The sequence below is a fragment of the Protopterus annectens genome, chromosome 4.part0 (genome assembly GCF_019279795.1).
Source record: "Protopterus annectens isolate FY-2018-M chromosome 4.part0, PAN1.0, whole genome shotgun sequence".
Taxonomy (NCBI): domain Eukaryota; kingdom Metazoa; phylum Chordata; order Ceratodontiformes; family Protopteridae; genus Protopterus; species Protopterus annectens.
Window position 1 is genome coordinate 928,121,902 of NC_056733.1, and position 27,826 is coordinate 928,149,727.

The 27,826-nt window shown below is 40.7% G+C and overlaps 1 protein-coding gene across 1 annotated transcript in view; it reads right to left on the minus strand.

Annotated features, from left to right (window-relative positions):
- Positions 1-27,826, minus strand: part of GCN1 (GCN1 activator of EIF2AK4) — a gene marked incomplete in the record, with an annotated part of 2,100,248 nt that overhangs the window by 2,066,385 nt on the left and 6,037 nt on the right. The window contains 2 exon segments of the mRNA XM_044068902.1: positions 3,833-3,941; positions 26,996-27,127. Coding sequence (XP_043924837.1) covers positions 3,833-3,941; positions 26,996-27,127 — 241 coding nt within the window.

Below are 27,826 nucleotides of genomic sequence, written 5' to 3' on the forward strand. Positions count from 1 at the left end.
AAAAAAAAGATAAAAGAAAATTTCCAACTCCCCAGATTATCAAAACACACCAGCAGTCAGACTAAGGCAACAGAGGTCACAACAAATCACTGCGCGACTTACAGATAAAAGAATATGAGGAAACCCAGTAAGGATAGAGATGTTTCATTAGCATCTTCAAAGCGTCTCTGTCTCTGTCGATAAATGCAAGAAAGTGGATAAGGAAAGTATTTTAAGGGTTTATTAACAGTTGCCAAACCGAGATGAATCACTGTTACTGATGACTCCCTTACTTCACAGAGTCAGTACTGTGCAGGAGCAAGTAAGAGGTTAAGAAAAATCATGAAATTCTAGCACAGATTTGGGAACAAGTAGCACTGTTAAAAAATATTATGTTTTGGAAACAAGAAAATTGGTTTGACATGGAAGGAGGAAGCAGAGAACATCATTCCAAAAGACAAGGAGCCACATTTAGCTTCATGATACAGAACATGTGTATTGTGACAACTTGGTGACGTCAATAATTACAATGTTGACCAAACGTCTTACACAACCGAGTAAAAATTGCCTGCATGTGGATTTGTTGAGAACGCCACACACATCGGACAAAGCATTTAAAACTAGGTTAATGATAAAGACTTAGCAAACAATAAATTAACGACCAAGTGTCCACTCAAACGGCCCCAAGAGTACAGTTGTATTACTTAACGCATACACTCAGACTTTGGATTACCTACGGAAAACTGGGGAGGGGGGTGCTTCTGCAGGAAGGATGAAAATACATTTTGGAATGTCACTGCCATTCATACTTTCAAGAGAAACAATGGAATGCTGTCACTGCCATACATTTTGTTTGCTTTACACTACGAACCCTAGCAGTGATTTGCAAGAGTTTACTTAGGACAGCAAGAACTTAAGGTTTCTTTATCAGCAGATGAAGTTTTATATTTAGTGAAACCACAAAAGGATACAGACAGGCTTTTTTCAATTATTAAAGTTGGAGCATTTCTGAACTACAAGATTACTAAGACAAGGACATGACAATAGCTATGAATTTTAGACCCTCTCAGGCCTCACAAAGTAGGTTTCCTTATGAAAAGAACAGCAAATGTACATGAACATGCTCTTGAATACAATTATAATATGCTCTAACACACTACTAAAAAATAATTACAGAGAATTCAAAAAGTAAATGAATTTGACCAACGGAAACTGCTGCAGAAAAGCTGAATCAGAGAATACAAGCTTTGCATTGTTGTTCTCCTTCCGTTACTATACCTTTCAGGAATCCCTGCAGATATTTCAGAGATTCAAAAATACACAGGCTGTGTGTAACAATGAAGAGCCGGGAGTTTCACGCAATATAAAGTTAACAGAAAGGAATGACCGACACCTAACTCGCTTGGTTACGATCTTGTATTAAGAAGCTTTGCAATATTTGTCACTCAAGTTTGTACAGGAGGCCAAATGCTAAAACGTTAGTGGGATTGACTACTGAAAACATGGAAACATAAAACACTCTCAATATGGTTACATTTTACTTGATAAAGCTGGTTTTAATGACATTATGCTATATAACGGAGAAGACAATAACTATGGGTAGTTTGGTATGGAAAGGCAGACTGATCTAACTGGAACGAAAGGATAAACATTACTTTCTGGGAGTAGCTGACAGTAACTTCTCGTTAGGACCACAGTTGCTGACCCAGCATAGGTCGGATCCACCCATTTGTCTTGTTTTAATTATTTTGAGTATGAATGAATTATTGGGGCAGCTAGATATTTAGAAGTGGCAGTTACTTCTGCCTTCACCCCCCCCTCACCCCCCCTCCCCCGAGAGCATATATCTCTAGAAGTGAGTCTTTTGTTAGCTCAAGGATTAATTAATTGTAAATACAAGGCATTGAAAGCTTTAGTTATAGAGGCAATAGGCAAGATGGGGGGGGGGGCTATTTTCCAGGAGCACAGAGGAGGGTCAATCCTCTATAGTAAGAACAGCCGATATAGTTAGGAACAGACCTGTTTTTACATTTTAAAATGTATTCTGTGTGATATTTTCAAGAAAGTTTGGTTGATCTTGTTGGCTGATCCGGACATCAGGAAGATTATTGACATTCAACCTAGACTTAGCTTTAGAAATAATCGTTCCTTAAATGGACAATTGTGTAACAGACATTCAAACTCACAAATACAAATGCATTCACAGCGCAAGGGTAAATACAAATGTGGTTCATGCTCTTCTTGCAATTATAACTTGTCTTGCACTTCTTATGTACATAATGTTACTGGTACTGAGACCGCTTTAGATTTCTTTGCTAACTGTAGAATTAAGAATGTTGTTTATTATGCAGGCTGTTCATTTAACGAATTTTATACGGCTAAGACAAACGGAGCATTTAAAGATAGGATTTTGGAACATCCGAATGATATATCTCAAGGTAGAGAGACTAATGCTTTAGTCAAAACACGTTAAAAACTATGATTTACTAAGTTTTTTGTACTGATTTATGAAAGTGATAGGAAAGGTGACAAAGAATAAAACTGAATGTGCTAAACAAAGGTAGACTTTACTATTAAAAGTGTTTGTAGAACCAGGTTTAAATAACAGGGTATCTTTAAAACCGGTTTTGAAGTCATGTCCATTACAAAAATAGAGTTTGAGGGCTTGGCAGTTTAAGGCGTTCTTATTGGTGCATATTGAGGGGACAATCACAGCTTAGATGCTTTTTTAAATTGTCGTGTGATTTTAATGTCTGCATTTGACTGGACTGCTTGCATTTAAAAGTTTGCCTGCTTTGGTACTTTTACTATGGTCTGATGATGCAGTATTGTAAACTGCGAAGGCTCTTACCAGTCCTTTATTATGGTCAGCTGCTCAGACGCTGGGTCAGCCCAGAATTTCCTTTGCTTTGTATCCTGTGTTTTTACTCAGCAGTTGGGATTTTGGTTTTAGGGATTTATCAACTGCCTGAATGCACCATATAAGTTTCGGAATTTTTACATGTTTAACTGTCTACTTAAATATTTTATACCCCACAAAGACTAACAAAAATGTTTAACAGTGCATTCGCATTGCAAGAGACGCGAGGAAGAAGTTGGTTTATGAGAAAATATTTCTGGTCATGCCCAAGTTTAGGGCTATTTAGAAATGAACTCTTAACACTTAACGGCAAAAGTAATGTTCATACATCTAAGATCTACAAAATTAATGGCTAGTGTCATTTCGGCTGTTAGTGTCTAAAAAGAAGCCATTAAAGAAATGAAAAATGCAACTCCCTTGACAGAAGACAGATTTCTACAGCTGAGAAGCTTTCATGCAACAAACACAACACGATGGCCGCTATGCAAAAGATACGACTTGATGGAGAGATGAATGTGAAAAACTGACAGCAGCTACGGATTCAATTTTTCCTCTGGCCAGATTAATAATAAATCATGATAATATTTTTCTTTAAGGCTTTTGAAAATAACACAGCTTCCATAAAATGAAAACAGATGTTACATTCCTCACTAGTATTTGTTACTAGAAATTATTTGAGCTTTGTTCATGCAGCTATTCGGAAGACTATTTACAGCTGTACACAGTTAAAAACTTGAATCATTAATAAAGGCACAACAGGTGTCATACAAATGCACCTGAATGATTAACATCAAACTGATGGCTCTAAGCTATGTTAACTGCTAAGTAATAACAGTAACAAAGATGGTGCTTGTAAAAAGTACAAGTGGCAAGAATAAGGACAACGGATGGATGTAAAAGGAAATTGCTTTGCTGCAATAAAGTAAAATATTAAAAACCCGTGCGGCCCTTCCTGATGCATCACCATCTCACCCTTAACTTACAGACACTTACCATTTTATTCCAGATATCCCCAACTCGTTTTTCAGGTGTGGCAAACACAGAAGGAACCAAGAGACATGTCCAGGAAAATGCCAAAGAGGCAGCAGAGGCACTGCTCTTACTGTAACGAGAGACAAAACAAAAAACACACATCAGCAATAATCAGCATCAAACATCTAACATCCCCTCAACATGCACAAAATAGAACACTAACTACAACAACTGCCATACAAGCAAAGAAATTCAAACAGTAATCCTCTTCCAAATCATAAAACAAACCACAAACATACCTCCTTGAAGTCAGAATCACCTCTACAATTTCTCTGAGCCACAGGATGTGCACATTTTAAGTTACATTAAAAAAGCAGCATATATTTGGTGGATTTTAATGTAACAAACAAACAGATGAATTTTAATATATATATTTTTTACCTTCATATGACAAATATCCACCAAAGCAATGCCTGGGAAAAGATAAGGAGAAGACAAAAAACGGAAATCAAATGACAAACCGCTGCAGACATGATCATCAGCCACTGCACTGCAGCAACTAAGTAAAACTGAAGCCCAGTCCTGTGTTACAAAAGTTTAAAATAAAATTAAGACATGGGTCAGGGTGTGCATTTCACAGGTCTAATAGAGCATCGCGCTAAAGCATCAGGTCTACACCTGCTGATAAAAGCAATTAAAACCTTAAAATAGCAAGACCTCTCTAAAAATTCTATTTACTGGTCTTGCTCACACCTATTATTTCCTATACCACAGCTATAAATAAGTGAACTGGTACCCTGGGACAGCCCCCCCAGCATCCTCCTCCTTGTCAGAAAAAAGAAAATTTAGTTTTTTTGTTACATTTGCATTAATAGCAAAGAATTATGAAATACCCATGCAAAAGCTCTCTAGTACACCTTAACACACAGACGTGCACGCACACACAGACAGACTAGCACACACACACACACACACACACACACACACACACACACACACACACACACAGACTAGCACACACACACACACACACAGACTAGCACACACACAGACACAGACTAGCACACACACACAGACTAGCACACACACACACACACACACACACACACACACACACACACACACACACAGACTAGCACACACACACACACACACAGACTAGCACACACACACACACACACACACACACACACACACACACACAGACTAGCACACACACAGAGACACAGACTAGCACACACACAGAGACACAGACTAGCACACACACACACAGAGACACAGACTAGCACACACAGACACAGACTAGCACGCACACACAGAGACAGACTAGCACACACACACAGAGACAGACTAGCACACACACACACACTAGCACACACACACACACTAGCACACACACACACACACACACACTAGCACACACACACACACACACACACACACACACACACACACACAGACTAGCACACACACAGAGACACAGACTAGCACACACACACACACACAGAGACACAGACTAGCACACACACAGAGACACAGACTAGCACACACACACAGAGACACAGACTAGCACACACACACAGAGACACAGACTAGCACACACACAGAGACACAGACTAGCGCACACACAGAGACACAGACTAGCGCACACACACAGACACAGACTAGCGCGCACACACACACACAGACACACACACACAGACACACACACACACACAGAGACACAGACTAGCACACACACAGAGACACAGACTAGCACACACACACACAGAGACACAGACTAGCACACACACACAGACACAGACTAGCACACACACACACACACAGACACAGACTAGCACACACACAGACACAGACTAGCACACACACACACACACAGACACAGACTAGCACACACACACAGACTAGCACACACACAGACTAGCACACACACACAGACTAGCACACACACACAGACTAGCACACACACACACAGACACACAGACTAGCACACACACACACACCGACACAGACTAGCACACACACACCGACACAGACTAGCACACACACACACCGACACAGACTAGCACACACACACCGACACAGACTAGCACACAGACACAGACTAGCACACAGACACAGACTAGCACACAGACACAGACTAGCACACACACACACAGACACAGACTAGCACACACACACACACAGACACAGACTAGCACACACACACAGACACAGACTAGCACACACACACAGACACAGACTAGCACACACACACACAGACACAGACTAGCACACACACACACAGACACAGACTAGCACACACACACACAGACACAGACTAGCACACACAGACACAGACTAGCACACACACACAGACACAGACTAGCACACACACACAGACACAGACTAGCACACACACACACACAGACACAGACTAGCACACACACACACACACAGACTAGCACACACACACACACACAGACTAGCACACACACACACACACACACAGACACAGACTAGCACACACACACACAGACACACAGACTAGCACACACACAGACACAGACTAGCACACACACACAGACACAGACTAGCACACACACACAGACACAGACTAGCACACACACACACAGACTAGCACACACACACACACAGACTAGCACACACACACACAGACACAGACTAGCACACACACACAGACACAGACTAGCACACACACACAGACACAGACTAGCACACACACAGACACAGACTAGCACACACACACAGACACAGACTAGCACACACACACACAGACTAGCACACACACACACAGACTAGCGCACACACACACAGACTAGCGCACACACACACACAGACTAGCGCACACACACACACAGACACAGACTAGCACACACACACACAGACTAGCACACACACACACACACACACACACACACAGACTAGCACACACACACCGACACAGACTAGCGCACACACACACACAGACTAGCACACACACCGACACAGACTAGCGCACACACACACACACCGACACAGACTAGCACACACACACCGACACAGACTAGCGCACACACACACACACACACACACACACACACAGACTAGCACACACACAGACACAGACTAGCACACACACAGACACAGACTAGCACACACACAGACACACACACACACAGACTAGCACACACACACACACAGACTAGCACACACACACACACACAGACTAGCACACACACACACACACACACACACACAGACTAGCACACACACACACACACACACAGACACAGACTAGCACACACAGACTAGCACACACACACACAGACTAGCACACACACACAGACTAGCACACACACACAGACTAGCACACACAGACACAGACTAGCACACACACACACACACAGACTAGCACACACACACACACACACACACACACACAGACTAGCACACACACACACAGACTAGCACACACACACAGACTAGCACACACACACACAGACTAGCACACACACACACACACACAGACTAGCACACACACACACACAGACTAGCACACACACACACACAGACTAGCACACACACACAGACTAGCACACACAGACTAGCACACACACACAGACTAGCGCACACAGACTAGCACACACACACACCGACACAGACTAGCGCACAGACTAGCGCACACAGACACAGACTAGCGCACACAGACTAGCACACACAGACTAGCGCACACACAGACTAGCGCACACACAGACTAGCGCACACACACAGACTAGCACACACACACACACAGACTAGCACACACACACACAGACTAGCGCACACACACACACAGACTAGCACACACACAGACTAGCGCACACACACACAGACTAGCGCACACACACACACAGACTAGCGCACACACACACAGACTAGCACACACACACACACACACACACACACACACAGACTAGCACACACACACACACACAGACTAGCACACACACACACACAGACTAGCACACACACACACACAGACTAGCACACACACACACACACACACACACACAGACTAGCACACACACACACAGACTAGCACACACACACACAGACTAGCACACACACACACACACACACACAGACTAGCACACACACACACACACAGACTAGCACACACACACACAGACTAGCACACACACACAGACTAGCACACACACACACAGACTAGCACACACACACACACACACAGACTAGCACACACACACACACACACACAGACTAGCACACACACGCACACAGACTAGCACACACACGCACACAGACTAGCACACACACAGACTAGCACACAGACTAACACACAGACACAGACAGACTAACACACAGACACAGACAGACTAACACACAGACACAGACAGACTAACACACAGACACAGACTAGCGCACACACAGACACAGACTGACACACACACAGACACAGACACACACACAGAGACAGACACACACACAGAGACAGACACACACACAGAGACAGACACACAGACTAGCGCACACACAGACTAGCGCACACACAGACTAGCGCACACACGCAGACAGACAGACAGACACACAAGCGCACACACAGGCAGACACACAGACACACAGAGAGACATACGCAAACAGAGACACACAGACAGAGACAGAGACACACAGACAGAGACAGAGACACACAGACAGAGACAGACACGCACAGACACGCACACAGAGACTAGCGCACACAGACACAGACTAGCGCACACACAGGCAGACAGACAGACACACACACACAGACACACACGCAGACAGACACACAGACACACGGAGATGCAGACACACACACAGACAGACACACACACGCAGACACACAGAGACACACACACGCAGACACACAGAGACACACACACACAGACACACAGACACACACACACACAGACACACACACACACACACACACACAGACACACACACACACAGACACACACACAGACACACACACACACAGACACACACACACACACACAGACACACACACACACACACACACAGACACACACACAGACACACACACACGCACACACACACAGACACACACACACACAGACACACACACACACAGACACACACAGACAGACACACACAGACAGACACACACACACAGACACACACACACAGACAGACACACACACACAGACAGACACACACACACAGACACACACAGACACACACACAGACACACACACACACACACACACACACACACAGACACACACAGACACACACACAGACACACAGACACACACAGACAGACACACACAGACAGACACACACACACAGACACACACACACACACACACACAGACACACACACACAGACACACACACACAGACACACACACAGACACACACACACAGACAGACACACACACAGACAGACACACACACAGACAGACACACACACACACAGACAGACACACACACAGACACACACACACAGACAGACACACACACACAGACACAGGACATGCTTGATATGGTATCCAGCGCAAGAGTTGCGAAATGTAAACACTTAAAGGCCAAACAACAGCTATTGTGTTTACATTAGAGGCTAATTAAAATGACTGCATGCATTTGCAAGCACCAAACCGCACCTCTTCTGAAGTGTCAAATCCACGTGTTTTCTTCAAGCTCCTGCCTCATCCACCTGTATCAATTCTGCATCTCTTTTGTAGTAAAAGTGACGGCTTAACTATATTTAAATCCATTGTTTAGAGTGAACACTGTTAATTCATGCTGAAAACAAAATGTGTGGAGGGTAGAAAGTAACACAAACAAATGCCTTATCTGATAAATCAAGGAATTTATACCTGGCAGGAGACACCCCTAGATGGAAAATAATTATGGAGTTCAATACCAACATTCAATTTAATCAGGTAACAGAACTAAAATAAAGTCTGGAGAGAAAAGACAAGTACTTAATTAAGGTTTGCTGTGTTTTTTTAAGCATTCTAATCACCTCTGGGGAGCGTGGGAAAAGCTGTACAAATAAACTCCAGATTGTTTTTTAGTACGACTTTTCATTGCGGAGGAGCAGTCCCCCCAACCGTGGCAGACAACAGAAGCCCTGCAGGTACCATGGAAACATTTCACTATTTAGAAATGTATACAGATTAAGCAACACTCGCAACACACAGAAAGACAGAGCTGGAGATAAAATATGAAATAAGAGACAGATGACTGAGCTGTCACCTAATCCTTCATGCCGTTTGCTCCAAGCCTTATGCTGCCGAATGAGACTGTGTAAACTATTATGTAGTGAGTGTATCTATGAAGGCAAGTCAAAAATATTAGTTGTTTTCAGATCAGTGGGTCCCAGGTACTTCACTCAGCATGGAGCCATATTAATCGTTGGGGGGGGGGGTACAGAAGCTACGACTGGGAGGCTGCTTCAGACAGTTAAAATGAAAGTTAATATACAGAATAGGTGTTTCTCAGTATTCCCATTCTTTCTCCATTTTAGCAGCCAACAGAAAAGTTAACCCGTGCTGTTTAGTGCAAGTCTGCCGATACAGCAAACCTTTAAAGGACCACTATGGGCAAATGATGAAGAAAACATATATATATATTTTTTTTGCCATGATTTACTATACCTCCCAAAGCTGCCTGCAGCAAAATAAGTACTCATTCCTAATTTTATTTTGTTTTTACTCTTGTCTGCCCTCATGGGGGCAGACATTGATTCCTTTGGAAAGCTAAATCTGTCTCAATGCATAGACGGTGAGAACAAATAGCCATACCATTTGTTGTCAGACTAGACTTCCATTCACTTAGAATGGACCACCTGAAAAAAATGCCAAGTTTGAGAGTCTATAGCTTGTGTGTCATTGACTGGTATGTGCAGAGTTTTACAAATGTTATTCCTATTGATGTACTACACATTCTCCGAAAAAAACTTGCAAAAAAGTGTCAACAAATTACCGAGATAAAAGTCTTTCCAGAAGGAGCAGTTTTGCAAGTTTCAATTCCTGGCCAAGTTACTCCTCCCATCTCCCCTCCTTCAATGGGCTACAGTCTCACATTTCAAGCTTGGGTAGATTCAACTATTTTGTCAGCTTTGCATGACAACATACATCAAAAAAAATCACAGCCTGGTGTGCCACTAAACCTGTTCCCTTATATATATATATGTCTCTTCACTTCTGAATAGCATTTCCCCAGGAATAAAACACAAACAAAAAAAAAAGCACACACACAGTTTGGGCCAATCTATCCATTTCTTAATTGTACACAGTAAAACATTCAGTTTATAATGCATTCTGGCTGCTGACATGGTTATCTTTACATAGTTCTCTTATAGCATAACCTGAACTTTTGGTATTCAATGCCAAGCTTTATAACAGTTCTCAGTTTCTTAATGACCTCCCAAGCCTCTGATGTGACCCAGTACTGTGTCAATATACTGTAAATATATAGATTAATACAAATATTTGTGCACATATGACACGTACAATAACACACATACTATCATTAAAACAAGATAAGTGCAATACAAGTCATATCAATATAGTTATGATTTCTAGTTTATGACCCTGTTTGTCTATGGAAACTTCTTTTTGAATTTATGTTCAAGCAGTTGTATATTTGTTGTATATTATCTTGTTTAATTGTTTCTCAATATTCTAACTACTGTGTATGCTGCATCAATTGTAAAACTCTGATTTTACTCCTTTTATGTTTTCTATGCTCTTTGTACAAAATAGCTATGTTTGTATAATTTATTTTTATTATTTTTTACAATTATTTACTATGTATCTGGAGCTTTTCTCCCCCAGCCTCCACTTAAAACCATCATCTTGTGTCCAGTCGGACTAACTTGGTAAACAAATGGAAAATAAATAAAAAATAAAATATACTAAGAAAATTAATCAGTATACCAAGAAAAATCCAAAACTTAAGGAAAAAAAAAACACAGAAGGAAGGAAAATGTTTCCTTGATGCTGTCATGAAAATTCCACTCACGTATTCAGATATTATGGGCAAATAATATATATATATTACGCAAAACAATGTACCCAACACACTAGTCATAGGTGTCTCTATAGTCAGGCACATTGATGTCCCACTTACCAGCCTAAACAAGGAGAAGGTTACTGTCAGCTGCCAAGATCTGCCACATAACCCATGCACTCAGGTCACTCCACAACCAAGTACAAATATGACTCTAACTGTCCATGTTGGTGTGAATGACCCGAGACATGCCTCCCTGGACTACATGAAGAGACATGGAAGAGCTCTCCGATCTTGTAGCCCAGGGAGGTATGGCCCTAGCCCTGAGTAGCAGTCTGCCATCGCCCAGAATGATACCGCAGTACAAGGACAAAATGATTGACTTCAAGAATTGGCTAAGCTTCTGGTGTCATTCTAAGGGGATCCAGTATCTGCCTGGGACGACATGGTCGACAGACCATGATGCTTTGCCAGAGATGGCCTGCACGTGTCGCCCATGGGATTCCGGATACTGGCTAAGGCTCTTGCCGCCCCTATAGTACCTTTTTTAGACAAGTTTCAAATGTAACAGGAACAGGCAAGCCAAAACTGAGGGTACTACTACTCAGTGCTAAAAGTCTAAATCTCAAAATGCACTCACTCAAGGCACTCCTTAAAATGGAGAACATAGATACCTGTGCAGTGACTGAGACCTGGTCCAAGACTCCAAAGAGCACCCCTGCACTACCAGGTTATAACTCATACCACACTTTTCGGCCACGTAACCTGGACCGGAACACCAAAGGCAAAGGTGTGCCCATATTCATTAAGGATATCCACACTTCCAGGCTAGTTGCTCAGCATAATGCATCCGAGGTTATCCAAGTGCAACTAACTCTGGGCAAAACTGCAATCCAAATTGTAGCTTGCTACAGATCCCCCATCATGCTCCAGGTTTCCCACTCTTTTCTTGATATACTGGAAAATATTGGGGTTCAAACACCCTAATAATGGGCAATTTCAACTATCCCACCATTAACTGGGAAAACTACTCATGTACCAACTCCTTTGCTCAACGCTTTCTGGAATTCATAAATTCTAGTGCCCTGGATCAACTTATCCACACCCCCACCAAGGGCAACAATATCCTAGACCTAGTCATTACCAACATGAATGACCAGTGTTCCAACTTCTTGTTGGTCAGATCAGACCATAAGCTGATCACCCTAGATATCCACATCCCGCCCCCACCCCACATTAAGGAAACCACAGTAAAAAATTATTCCATAGCCAACTTCATGCTTCTTAAGACAGAAGTGGCAAACTTCATGGCACCCATGCAGTTACGACTGCTAAATCCTACACAAATGCTCTCTAGAAGCACTTACATGAGTGCATAGATTGTGCTATCCCAAACAGAACCAAGAAGCTATCCTCCAAAAAAGAAAGGCAATCTGGTGGTCCCCTGCCATAAACAAACTGTACAACAGAAGGTAGAAACTGTTGCAAAAGAGAGCAAAATCCCATGAGTGGTGGAGCTCCCTGGTCAGCCTCAGTAAGACGCTGAGATCCCTTATAAGAGCATCCAAAGCTAGCTATGAAAATAAAATCGCCACTGATTCTAAGGACAACCACAAAGCGTTATATACCTATGTCAAGAATTTCAATGGCACCCAGATCTGCTCTGAGTTACAGCACAACTGCATGAAAATTACAGAACCAACTAATATTGCCAACATTCTGGCAGATAGGTTCAGTGCTAACTTTACCACCCTTTCACACCCAAAGGGCCCATATCTATACAGGAAAAAAGCAGAGTCCCTGTAATCACAACTACACAGGTAAAAGCTGCACTCTCTAAAGCCAGAAACACAGCATCCATGGGACTGGACAACATCCCAGGCTGTGTTTTACACGAACTTCAGAACGAACTGGCTCCCCACCTAAGCACCATTTTCAGTCATAGCCTCACATCAGGCTTTGTGCCCACTGAAAGGCACACAGCAACAGTTATTCCACTCCACAAAGGGGAAGCCACCACTGATCCCGCGAACTATCGTCCTATTAGCCTGATGAGCTTGGTCTGCAAGGCCATGGAACGTATAGGTTCATAGGTAGGTACTAGGCTATTGGCCCTGGGGCCTATACAAGCCCAACCAAAAAGGTACCCTGGCTTTTACCACCCAAAAAAATTATGTTAGGCAGAGATCTCCTCTTTGTAGGTGATATGCGATGGAGTAAAGCTGGAGTTTTTTTTAGACAGTCTGCGTGGGGCATCTGTTTGAGGCCGGTAATCCTCTTTGTGAGGCATTTCTGTGGCCTTTCCAGTTGTTGTAGATGTCTTGTGAGGTACACACCAAAAGGGGAGTTGTACTCTATAATGGGTCTAATGAGTGATGAGTAGAGGGGAACAATGACCTCTTTTTTTCTGGATGAGAAACCTTTTGTGATGAGGTGTGCCACGTAGAAGGATTTCCTGACTACTGTGGTGATGTGATTATGAAAGGAGAGAATACTGGCCACCTGTGTCCCAAGGTCTCTTATCACACTTTTGGTGTCAAGTATACTACCGTCTATGTTGTAGTTCATGGGTACAGAGCTTTTACCAAAGGGGATGACAATGCCCTTTCTGGCATTGAGCTTGAGGCCATGGCTTACCAGGCATCTGTCTCAGTGAGGCCCTTTTGTAAAAAAAAATCTGTACCCGTGAGCTTCCACATAGGTGGTAGTCTACTTAACACCGAATGTGTGATGAGACGTTGGGACCCAGGTGGACAGCAGTCTCTCCTTGGATAATCACATCGCCACAGTAGTCAGGAAGTCCTTCTATGTGGCACACCATCACAAAAGGGTTCTCGTCCAGGGGGGGGGGGGGAGAGGTCATTGCTCCCCTTTACTTGACATTCATTAGACCCATTAGAGTACGACGCCCCTTTTGGAATGTACCTCACAAGACATTTGCAGCAGCTGGAGAGGCCGCAGAAGTACCTCACAAAGAGGATTACTGGCCTCAAACAGATGCCCTACACTGACCATCTAAAAAAAAAAAAAAAAACTTCAGCTTTACTCCATAGCATATTGCCTACTCAGAGGTGATTTCTGCCTAACATATAAAGCTATGTCAAACCCAGAGCTGTTGGACATGCTACACCTAAAGAAATCCCAATCCCTCTGAGCTACATGCTCTAGGGTCCTAAACCTTGTCACCACAATAAACAGGACATGCTGGAGAGATAGATTCCTGTCCCAGAGACTTCCCATACTCTGGAACAAGCTACCCATCTATGTCAAGCAAAGTTCTTCATTAGCACTTTTCAAGAAAAATCTAGAGTGGATGGGAGATAGGAAAATATACCCTGGGAATCACTTCTGTGGCGCTGCTCGACAGTGGCACAGGAAAATAACTTTCTTGGGTGGCATAAGCCAGGGAAACTTGCTGGCTAGGCTTACTTAGGCTCTTAGGTCGATAGCCTAGTACCTACCTTGTTGCGTCTTTCGGCTTATCCCGGTTAGGGGTCGCCACAGTGGAACTCCGGTCCGCTAATGTTTGGTAGTGCATTTTTACGTGCCGAGTTACCAGCCCTGATGCACAACCTTCAACGAAGGCACCCTAGTACCTACCTATGAACCTATTATTAGACTAAATACAATATTATGTAGCATTGAAATGTGCTGACATAAGGGTGACAGTTCATTATTTATCCATAAAGCAAATGTCAGAGTGGAAAAGTTCAAATAGTGAATAAGAGGAGGAGGGGAAGAGAAGAAACAGTGAGAAAATGTATTTGTTAGAAGTAATAATTAGGGGAGATATGGGGGGCAGGAGAAAAAATGAGTAAAAATAACATTACAAGTAAGAGAAACGAAACCGAGGAAAAGAATAAATAACACAGACAATGAGATTTACTGTGTGTGTGTGTGTGTGTGTGTGTGTGTGTGTGTGTGTGTGTGTGTGTGTGTGTGTATAAAAGAACTATAAAGCAAATCTGCACTGATACCTGCTTGCTGCCCTGCTGAGGGGGACACTTGTGCAAGTGCAGTGGACTGGCTGCAGTAGGAAGGGATGGCAGCATAACTCAACATTATAGAACAAGAAATCCGGACCAGGCCATAAGTAATAGGGACAAAGGCCCAAAAATGGGACAATTTATAAATATTGCACTTACAAACAAAAGTTGATAAATAGGTTTTGCAAGGATATGAAGTCTGAAAATCAAATGCCTGTCAACTTTCTGACTTCAGTGTTCAATGATCTGACAGTGATTTGACAGAAAACTGCAATTTTATGAAAAACAGACAAAAAATCTGGACTTTCTGCAAAAATCTGTACTGTTGAGAAATATGGATGGGAGTCTTGAACCAACACCCATCAATCATTTTCATTTGTTTGCCAAAGCCATTACAGCAGTGTTTTGCAGAGAGGTGGGAAAAGCCTTAAATTTGACTGGTATGTTGTGTGGGTAGCTGTGTTTGTGGAAGGTGGAGGTGTGCCTTTGTAAGTGTGGTGCGAATGTTATGGATTATGAAATGGAGAGATTAAGAGTAAAATTGTGCTCAGTGAAGTCTCTAGCAATTTCATTACTGCTTGATTCAGACGTATACATTCCCCTGTGTTTGTCAGCACTATGTTTGAGTGCATTGTTTTGGAGTGTAGTTTCACTGCTACAGCTGCTGCTACTCTTTCAATGCAAGTATCTGCTTTGGAAGTTTTCTCCAGGAGTCTGTTGCTGGGAGGATGAGACGTATGCTACAGGTATACAACCAAGACAAACTAGATAAAGCAATAGTAAGAAAAAGTACTAGGTCACATCAGAGGCTTGGGAGGTCATTGTTAAGAAAATGAGAACTGTTGTAAAATGTATCATTAAATACCATAAGTACAGGTTATAAGAGAATAACTATGTAAAGATAACCACGTCAGCAGCCAAAATGCATTATAAGTTGAATATTTTACTGTGCACATTTTAAATGGATAGACTGGCCTAAACTCTGGAATGATGCGTTTGCTTTTTTTTTTTATTCTTGGGAAATGCCATTCAGAAGTGAAGAGGCATAGAGACGTACAAGGGAACAGATTTAGTGGCACACCAGGCTGTGATTTTTTTTTTTTTTATGTCTATTGTCATGCAAAGCTGACTAAATAGTTGTATCTAGTAAAGCTGGAAATGTGAGACTGTAGCCCACTGAAGGAGGGGAGATGGAGTAACATGGCCAGGAACTGAAACTTGCAAAACTGCTCCTTGTGAAGAGTCTTTTTTATCTCAGTAATTTGTTGACACTTTTGCAAGTTTCTTTCAGTGAATGTGTAGTACATCAGTAGGAACAACATTTGTAAAACTCAGCGCATACCAGTCAATGACATATGAGCTGCAGACTCTCAAACTTGCCAGTTTTTTTCAGGTGTTCCATTCTAAGTGAATGGAAGTCTAGTCTGACAACAAATGGTAGGGCTACTTGTTCTCAGTCTGTGCATTATGGGACAGATTTAGCTTTCCAAAGGAATCACGATGTCTGCCCCCATGAGGGCAGACAAGAGTAAAAACAAAATAAAATTAGGAATGAGTACTTATTTTGCTGCAGGCAGCTTTGGGAGGTGTAGTAAATCATGGCAAGATAAAAAATATACGTTTTCTTCATCATTTGCCCGTAGTGGTCCTTTAAGGAAAGCACAGCAAACCTTTAAGGAAAACACAGTCAAGAAACGAAGACAACAAGACAGATACAGACTAAGGACCAATACACCAAGAATGTAACAGGCCCCTGGACAGCTGTTAACATATTTTGAAGGGAATATTTTATCACACAAATAAAAGGAGAGGTTGCTTACTCAGAGCTGATCAAAATAAAACATTTAAAAAGTATAGCAACTTAAATAGCAAAAGGATTGAAAAATGAAGACGCACTAAACAACTATCCAGATGAACGATACATATGCAAAAAACAGAGCTGAAATGAAGTAAAGGTGGTCTGAGAATGAGACTGCTCAAGAAGAGCCGTTTCAAAAAATGATACAGCCCACAAAGGGAAAACCTAAGATTTTCTGCTATACCAGAGAAACTGGAAGTAACAAACTGTATTTGCTTTTATAAAAGCATAAATGAGCAACTGGACAAGTATTCCACAGCAGGATTTGTTAACTGAAATGGAACACAGAGTGTATGCTCCAAATCTGGCCATGAGAAAGCAGCCAAGGCCTATATTAGTAGGAATGCAATCATATTAGCAGAAAGAGTTGACCCTGAAAAACCTGTGGCAGAAAGGCAAAGTATTAAAAAGACAGCAGATTTGTGGGAAACTAGTATCCACTGTACATCAGGTAGACGAGAAGAAAATTTATTGCAGCGATCAGGGAATGTCCAGAGGCGCAAGAGTCAAGCTGCTGTAGTCACCTGTCTTCAAAAGTAATTTTCCCCAAAGGATCAATGACATGTTTCTGATACAGAACAGGCCAAGGAGGAAATATAAACGTCTAGCCAAAAAAAGGGGTGAACCATCAAACAGAAGGGGACTCTGCCAGTGAAACTGTCTGTGTGATTTATCAGAAGAAAGTCTTTTTCCAATTTTCCAAAGGAAGATGCTGGAGAGACGAAAAAAAATCACAAGAGCTGACTAGAAGAATCAGAAGTACTTTGGACTTGAACCAAAGCTGGAGTTGGGACATGGAGATGAAAAGGAAGATAACCAGCGATACTAACTATGACACACCAATTACAGTTGTGAAATATGTCTTTACAAGAAAATGGGACCGAAAAGGACTGGACTTTTATTGACTGTCAAGTTTGTTGGGGAAATGTAACGTATACACCCCCACTTCATGTAATTTTACACTACAAAGAAAACCAGTAACTGCAAGTAAAATAACTTCTGTTTTTAATCAGTATTTGTATAAAACATCTCACTATATAAACTGCAGGTTATATTGTAAAGCATTGTTTTTTTTTAAAGAGTGTGCAGTCAGGAGTATTTTAAATGAGGGAGGGAGTATTCAGTGACTGCTGCATATACTAAAAATATTAAAGTAAACAAATATTTTCTTAGTTTTAAGAAATGCAGACTACACTTTAACAAGATAAGATAGGCTGGACAGAAGCAAGTTTAAGTTAATATAATGTTGTGATCTTAGGCTGGCGAGGTGTAAAAAAGTATGCCGATATGCAGAATTAAGATAATCATTTCCCTTGTTTTACACTGTGGCTATCAAAGTCCCTGGTTTAAGCTATACATAAGTTGTGGATTTTTTCTGTAAGCAAATGGGCTTGAAAAATAAAAGACAAAAGGATGAAAATGCTACGTTTCTTGCATCTACAAAGACATTAGCTTAATTTTTCCCCATAAGCAAATGCCATCAATGAAAGACGAAGTTTGCAACTTAAGGCAGTTGGCCAGGGGAATTATGTACAGTGTGTTCAGAGTGACATTCACAAAGAGTCCTTCATGCATCCACAAAGTTGTTTTTTCTCTTTTTTTCTCACTGATGACTACTTTACATAGAATGGAGAAGTCTGCAGGTACAAGTAACCTTGACACTTGTATGCATTTTTTTCAGAAAAAAATTAAAATGATTACACGGTACAATGGTAAATAGTTCAGCGAAAAATATGGTTTGGAATCATGAGAAGTAAATCAGTTTTATTTAAATGTAGCCAGTGCACTTTTTCTTAGATTTAAAACTACAACAAACAGGGGAGATTTTAAGACCTTTATGACAACATTTGGTAGATAAAATATCATTTGGTGGTAGAATCTGGACTGAATTTACATATTCCTCAAGGTACAATAACTGGGCAAGACCAGACAGACATTATATTTCATGGGGGAATATGCATTTAAGTGAAAGCTCTCGACACACAAAATACCCATTTCAGATCATAAACAGAGAAAAAAAAAGATAAAATTGCATGGCAATGAAGTAAAAATATGAGACACTTTGCCCACAAACCAGTTACAGAGAGACTAACTTAAGGAAGGGGTAATGGGAAGTTTTCTACAGTTAATAGGGAGAAATAAATGTTTCCACAATGGTTAGGTAAGGTTAGCTAGAGAGTGGGGTAAATTAAAAATGGATTAATATAGAGTAGAAACAGAAGAAAAAGATATATGAATTATTTGAAGGGAATGACAAAGGCTAAAATACTGCAGAATAAGGGAACTTCACAAAACAATAACTGCAGAATGCTAATGACAATTTCGATAATATGCACGAGTTAAGAGACTGCTATTAAGCAACTAATTTTTCAAAACTCAAGACGATAAACACTTTTAGCAGAACAACTTAGGCAAGAAAGGGTTGTCACCAAATGTGAGGAGGCCATGGCAAGAAATAGAACACAAGAATAACTGAATAAAATATTATTATTATTATTAATATAAGAAATGTTACACAGCGCTATTAGATATTTAGGAAATTGTTTTAATCTGAATAAAGCAGAGGAACGCAGAAGACAGAGCACAAATAAAATTATTAATGGAAGACTTAATTATGTCATGGTTAGAAGAGGACATGACAACAACTAACAGGATAGGAGGAGACGAGAAAAATAAAAACTGAAGATGTATAATATCAATCTGCAGGAAGCATTCATGAAGAAATGGCATTCCTGAAGTTAAGAAGATGAAAAAGGGATAAAGATCTACAAGATCTTGAAGAAAGATGTGGTGGCTGTGTTCCTAAAGGTAAAGACCCATCAGACCTGGCTTCATATTGATCCATTTCAGTTTTAAACCACAATTATAAAGCATTTGTGCCTTCATGTCTAAACTAGCTAAAAGAATGGCAATTTTTTTTTCAGATAGATAATGCACCATATAATATATATATATATATACAGTAATTAAATAAAAATGAGACACTGGTACTTTCCTACCAGTCATACCTCTAAATTGTACAGATTTCTGCCTTATATTTTTGGTCTGTTCCTCATAAAATGTGCAATTTTTCCAGAGAATCACTGGGATGATCTGAGGACTGAAGTCACTAAATAATATACATTGCGTTTCAGACTTCATATCCTTCAGAACAATCCATGCCAACACAAATTATGTTACTCTAGCAGCTTTCCAAGTTTATAAAAGTAACATTTAAAGTCTGTCCCTATTTTTGGACCTTTGTACCCCCATTTTGTGAGGCTATGTCCAGATGTTTTGCACTAAGAGATTGAGAGGTATGTCACCTGTTGAAAATAGGGGAATTTAAGAAGTATAGTAGAAATTATTCAAGAGTTATTATGGAAGATAGAAAATTCTTCAGAAGTTATGGCTAATGCTGGAGATGAAATGAAAATGGTGCAATGTTAACGTTGCCGCCTCACAGCAAGAGGTTCTCCAGTTTGATTCTTGGCCGGGGTGCCTTCTATGCGGAGTCTGCATGTCTTCCCCGAGTCCCTGTGGGTTTCCTCTGGGTGTTAGTTTCCTCCCATGTTACAAAGACTTGCGTCTGGAGTATTTCTCCCCAGGCCTCCGCCGAAAATTGGCTTAGTTCCAAGCTGGACTTTCCCAGTACACAAGGTTTCCCAAAAAAGTAGTGTATTTAATGACTGGTCAATCCCTCCTATTAACTGAAACATGGCTAAATAATTCACAACTACTACTAAAGTCCCCACAAAAACTAAATGACTGCTCTTCACCAAAAAATACAACTCTACTACAATAATATTCACCATCACCTCTTGCCAACACCATTACAAAACAAGTAAACTGCAAAAAAGTTAGTGTGTGTAATTATAGACCAATTAAATGACAATAATGTAAATGTGGTTAAAGAACTAAAAAACTGGGTACATTATACCGAGTAAAATTGTGCCTCACTGACAGCCAGAAAGTGTACAGTCTCTACTTTCTTACTGCCATCTTTCCTCTCTGTTGCCCCAAGCTTCTTACTGCCATCTTTCCTCTCTGTTGCCCCAAACTTCTTACTGCCATCTTTCCTCTCTGTTGCCCCAAGCTTCTTACTGCCATCTTTCCTCTCTGTTGCCCCAAGCTTCTTACTGCCATCTTTCCTCTCTGTTGCCCCAAGCTTCTTACTGCCATCTTTCCTCTCTGTTGCCCCAAGCTTCTTACTGCCATCTTTCCTCTCTGTTGCCCCAAGCTTCTTACTGCCATCTTTCCTCTCTGTTGCCCCAAGCTTCTTACTGCCATCTTTCCTCTCTGTTGCCCCAAGCTTCTTACTGCCATCTTTCCTCTCTGTTGCCCCAAGCTTCTTACTGCCATCTTTCCTCTCTGTTGCCCCAAGCTTCACTAACCATAAAGTCTCACAACTATCCAAACCTAAAAAAAAAAGTCAGATTTGCAGTAAACTAAACAGAACACAGCACTGCCTAGCCCTCAGAGAATTAAACCAGTTAGAACCATCACCTAGCTCTCTCTCAGCCAACTACAATACACACACTTCTCTTTAAGCTAGAATATTGCCCAGCCATTAACTTAATAAAACCAATATTCATCCAATGGAATTTTACACTCTAGGGAAAAATCACTTCTTATAACCAAATCATCTGACACTACATGTGCCCTTCTATATTCAAACAATGTAGGTGAACTATGTGATCACATCCCAAAGTCCACTCAGAATGCAAACATTTAAAACGCAACTAAAACAACTTCACCTGCCATCACAGGATCTTGCTCTTGTATACCTCCAGGACAAAAGCCCTCATTCAGAATGCTATGCCCCACAACTTGTATCCAACAATATGTGAAACGTTTTACTAACATCTCCCACATTCAGAATGCTACACCCCACAACTTGTATCCAACAATACGGGAAACGTTTTACTAACATCTCCCTCATTCAGAACGCTACGCCCCATAACTTGTATCCAACAATATGTGAAACATTTTACTAACATCTCCCTCATTCAGAACGCTATGCCCCACAACTTGTATCCAACAATACATGAAACTAACATCTCCCAGCCATATACACAGTTTTGTGACACTGCTCACCCCACCTCTCTACATCTAAACTTTAAGTCATATACATAATTATCTATGAACCTGCTTTATACACCTCAACTGCAATAAACATTTTCAGACCTACCTAGTTTCTTCCCTCACCTCTATTTTTTGAATTCCTGGGCACTAATCACATGATCTTATATATCTGACAAGCCCATTAATATGCCTATTCAAATGCTCAATCTTCAACGTCTATTAATACATACTTTCATATAAAATAAAGGCAAACAATATAGATTGATTTGTTAATGAGATTAACAATTTAATGTTTGTTCAATTATATTACTGAATGTCTATTTATTTCCAACATATTATATTTTATGAGGTTTCCATTGAAAAAAAATATTTTTTTCTGACTAAACCCAGTAAACAAAACAAACTAAAAATAAAGCAAAGATATTATTAGACTTGCGGAAAGAGAGTAAAACACAAAATGGGGAAGACAGGATACATGCAGACTTTGACTTTTCATTCGAAACAAGACAAAACAAGAATGGATTTATTCTGATTACAAAAGCCTGCAGGTAACATGGTTTCAAATAGAAAAAGATAAAGTAGCCCATGAACCTAAAGATATGTACTGAGAGACACTGAAGACATACAGTGACCCAGAGAAGGCAGATGAATGTACAAGGAAGTCAGTGAAAAGCCCTTGGATCAACAATGCCGAGGAGCAAACTTAAACCAAACCATGCAGCTGCAGCAGAGGAAGATACCGGAGGCCCAAACAGAAAAAAACAATTCGAACAGTTTCAAAAAACAGCCGATTCTATGACAAAGCTGACATTAACAGAAGCCCACAGCCAAAGGAGAGTAGACTCCACAACAGAAAGAAGAAAAGTGGACAATACTTAAGACTGGGCAGACTGTGAAGAGAAAAAAGGTAACTGGATGCTAAAAAAAAAAAAAAAAAGGATCTGAATAATGTTAACGAGGTACAATAATACTTTAATAATATTAAAGGTGATAAGCAGCAAAAGAAAACAAACTGAGGGCTAGTTAAAAAGTACACATCGCGGGATTAAAAGAAAAACAAACTGTAACTTACCAATTACCCATATTAACAAATATTTAAGTATGGCTGTTAAAGGGACTGGTAAAAGTGGACTATGAGAAAAATATACAAGAGAATAAAATAACAGTGAAAAGATAAATGCACACGCCTAAAAATCATGTATAAATGCATATACTTTAAGGAAAAAAGTGAAATAAATGTGTGTGATATTAGAACAATTAAATGAATAGTTCACAACTCTTCATAACCATGCACATGTATTAAGAAAAATGTAAGCACTGTTGGTAAAAATGACAAGCAAAAGTGATATGCATTACAGAGTATGTAAAAAGTAAGAGAGAATGATAGTCGATTGAGTCACTCATCAGCAAAGTAAGGAAAACATAATGAGAAGTTAAAAGCAATAGTAAGTAAAAGAAAAAAGTAAATGGCTCATGAATAAATTTCAGTAGCAATACAAGAAAGGAGGAACATTTAAAAATGTATGAGATAATGGAAGATTGTAATTTTCTTATTCACGGCGATGACAGACGAGAAGAGGAATAAGCTCAAGAAGGAAAAAGTGAAAGAAAAGAGGAGAGAGACAGGAAATAGAAGATGGGCATGTTAACGTCGGCAAATCAAGGCCTCAGATGTTAATAGGTTAGGAAGAACAGAGGGAGAACACCGCTACACTTGTGGAAAACACAGCCATAATAGTAACACAAGAGACGCATCTTAATAAAAAGAGGAACACATAAGACTAAGGATAGGGGGTACATGACAACAGCAGCAAGTGCTTATCGGGTGAAGACGAACAGGGGAGAGGTAGGGACACCACGTGCAAATAGAGGATAAAAGATGTTATGCTGGACTAAAGAGGACGGCGGGGGGGGGGGGGATCACAATTATCATGGCGGACATTCCAGCCAAAGCAACAATAAAGGAATTGATAGAAACACTGGAGGAGATGGGCAAATTTCAAGAAGGGCCAACAATGCTGGGGCAGTGGAAAATGAAAGTAAAGAGGTTCCCCCAGAATCTTTTTTAAAGTTTTTTTTGTCTATTCCTTCTAGCATGTCGAGGGATCAGTTGCTAGTGTCCACTCCTGCTCAGCTGGTGAAATTCATCACCCAAAGACTCCTATGCTGTGGGGATTACCTCAGTGTCACTGCTCAGCAGAGGCACAGCAAAATAATGGATATAGTTTGAAGCAAGAGAAGGTCCAAGAGAAAGAAAGCTAAAATATGAAGGTAGATTTATGAAGACATTTTGTAAAATCACTAGGAAGCATAGATATGAAATATATTTATACAGGGATGCAGACAGGACATATTTTACCAGTCATAAAACATGGTCAAGAAATAACAGAAGTAGTTTAAAAAATGGTTATATTACTTCTAACTAGATAAGAGAAATGGAAATAGATACATTCAGATTACCAGACCACACAATAATAAAAGATAATAAGATAAGGGACACGGTACATATTTGGCCCTCATAGGTTGAGGCTTGGTTACTACAGTACATAAAAAAAGGAAGGACTGCAGAGCATAGAAGTACAAAGACAAAGTAATGCCACTTTAGTGTTACTGGCTGAGAAAAAAAAAAAAAAAAAAAAACAAAATTACCACAAAAGGGAAATCAACATCTAAAGTTAAAGTTCTAAACACTGTTAACAAAAAAAAAAAAAAAAAAAAAAGGACGAAAGAACTGGAGGTGGGATCTTTAGAAAAAGAAAAGAGGAAACTACATAGAAGTAAATGCAATCTGTGGGAAGAATGCATGCTGAATAATGCTGAGAAGTGAGGTAGGAAGGAATGGAGCAATTTATGTAATGTCAGAGTGAATGATAACTGTCAGAAAGGAAGCATGTGTGCTCCCTGCATGAAAATACCAGGTTTATGTGTGTGTATCCGTGTCATTGAACTGTCAGAAAGGAAACATGTGTGCTCCCTGCATGAAAATACCACGTTTGTGTGTATCTGTGTCATTGAACTGTCAGAAAGGAAGCATGTGTGCTGACTACATGAAAATACCAGGTCTGTGTGTGTGTGTGTGTGTGTGTGTGTGTGTGTCCGTGTCACTGAACTGTCAGAAAGGAAGCATGTGTGCTGACTGCATGAAAATACCAGGTTTATGTAGGTGTATCCGTGTCATTGCTTTCAGGTTTAACCAGGTTTATGTATGTGTATCCATGTCATTGTTTTCAGGTTTAATAAATCTGCACACATATATGCAAGTCACACAGAAGCAGACAATTTAACTATGCGGATACAATTTGAGACAGTCAATACAACAGAAACAAACATGCAGTCACACACCCCACATCAGACGTAAACCCATCACAAGCACATCTATGAGCTCTGTTTGCTCTAGATCCTGTTTAATCCAGGAAAAAGCAGGAAATCAACAATGGTCCATGCTCATGGATATCGCTCTCAGTTTTGCACACTCCCCATCCATGGGGGCAAACATACAGTCCCATCTTACCCGGAACAATTGATGACTCCTAGATAACTGCACCTCCACGTACATCTCAAGACAACGTGGCTGAAAAAAGGGAACTGGGGAGCAATAACACCCCAGGAGAGGAAAGATTCCCCAAGAACCTAATGCTACCACAGAAATTCTAAAATCTCACAGCTTTATCCAGATAATGTGTAGTAACACATGCAATGGAGCCACAGAATCCAGATTTGCCTCTGGTGTGAAGGCAGATACACCATATTTAATGCTCAAGGGAATGCGGACATTCCGTTCTCTAACAAGGTGTTCAACAGTGGGTAACAGAACATTTGCTCTCTCATCCAAGTGAGACTCTGCATAAAGATTCACTCATTCATTCACTGTACTTAACTATTATTTGCAAAAACTGGAAACCGACCTGGACCAAGGCCCTTTACTAAACCATGTCCCAGGCCACAACGGCAAAAATGTGGACAACTCAAGTCAGCAAGTTTTTGGGAGGTGGAAGGAAACTGGATCATCAGAAAAAAACCCAAACAAAGGCAGGACATGCAGACTCTACAAAGACAGTGGTGCAGAAATCATTAATGAACATCCACCATAGAACCATGTGGCCAAGATATTACCACTGAGCCACTGTGTTTCTGCCCACCCAAGTATTAACACAAAGAAAGACATCTATGTAAGCGGAGCAAGAGTAAAAAACAATAGTATGCAGACTCATGCTAAACAAGCAGGAAACGAGAAGGGACAGCTACAAGTGCCCCAATCTTTGTGCTTACCTGGTCCCAATGACACTTCCTTACCTTGGTAACCCATTTTTACAGCAAATTCCAGATGCATGGAGGGAGGCAAGCAGGTTCTTAGCAGTGGGCTCTGGATGGGACTCTGCAAGTTGTTCAATGACCAATTGCAGTGCCCTCCGAGAAGTTGCATCTCTGTGGAAACAAACAGGAGCCGTAATCAGTCCAAGAAACAAGCAACCAAAGGTGGGAATATAAAAATTACGGCACTGTTAAACACATTTGCAGAAAATACCAAAAATAAGCTGCACAACAAAATACAATCACTCCAAACAAACTACTTGAGGAATACAAGACTCAAACATATTCTTCTCAAAGTTCTGGAATACTGCTGCAAACAAGCAACATATGGAATATAAAAATAAGGAAATTCTACACAACGCAAGACCTAGTTGCAAACTGTGTGGGGAACTTGAGAATAATCCTACAATTTTTCACAAATACCCCCAAAACTGTCACACCAACCTGAACAATGTGTGCAAAATTGTGCATAATGGTACCAGTTAAACAACACTTTCCTTTAAACCATGTGGGGAACAGAGTCAAATCAGTCTAAATGCAAGAGAAGATACAACGATTAGCACTTCTGAATACAAGGTTCTATACAAACACTGTTAAACAACACAGAACTGCAATACCACTCCACACACCATGCAGGGAATATCAGATTTAAACACACACTGCACATAGTACCACAACATAAACAAAAAAGAATCCAAGTAGGAAATACCAGGAAAAATAGTGCATTCTTAAACTACTGAAACATTATTACACATTTCGCACATAATCAGCACATTTAGCACGGCATAAAAAAAAAAAAAATCTGTGTGCTCA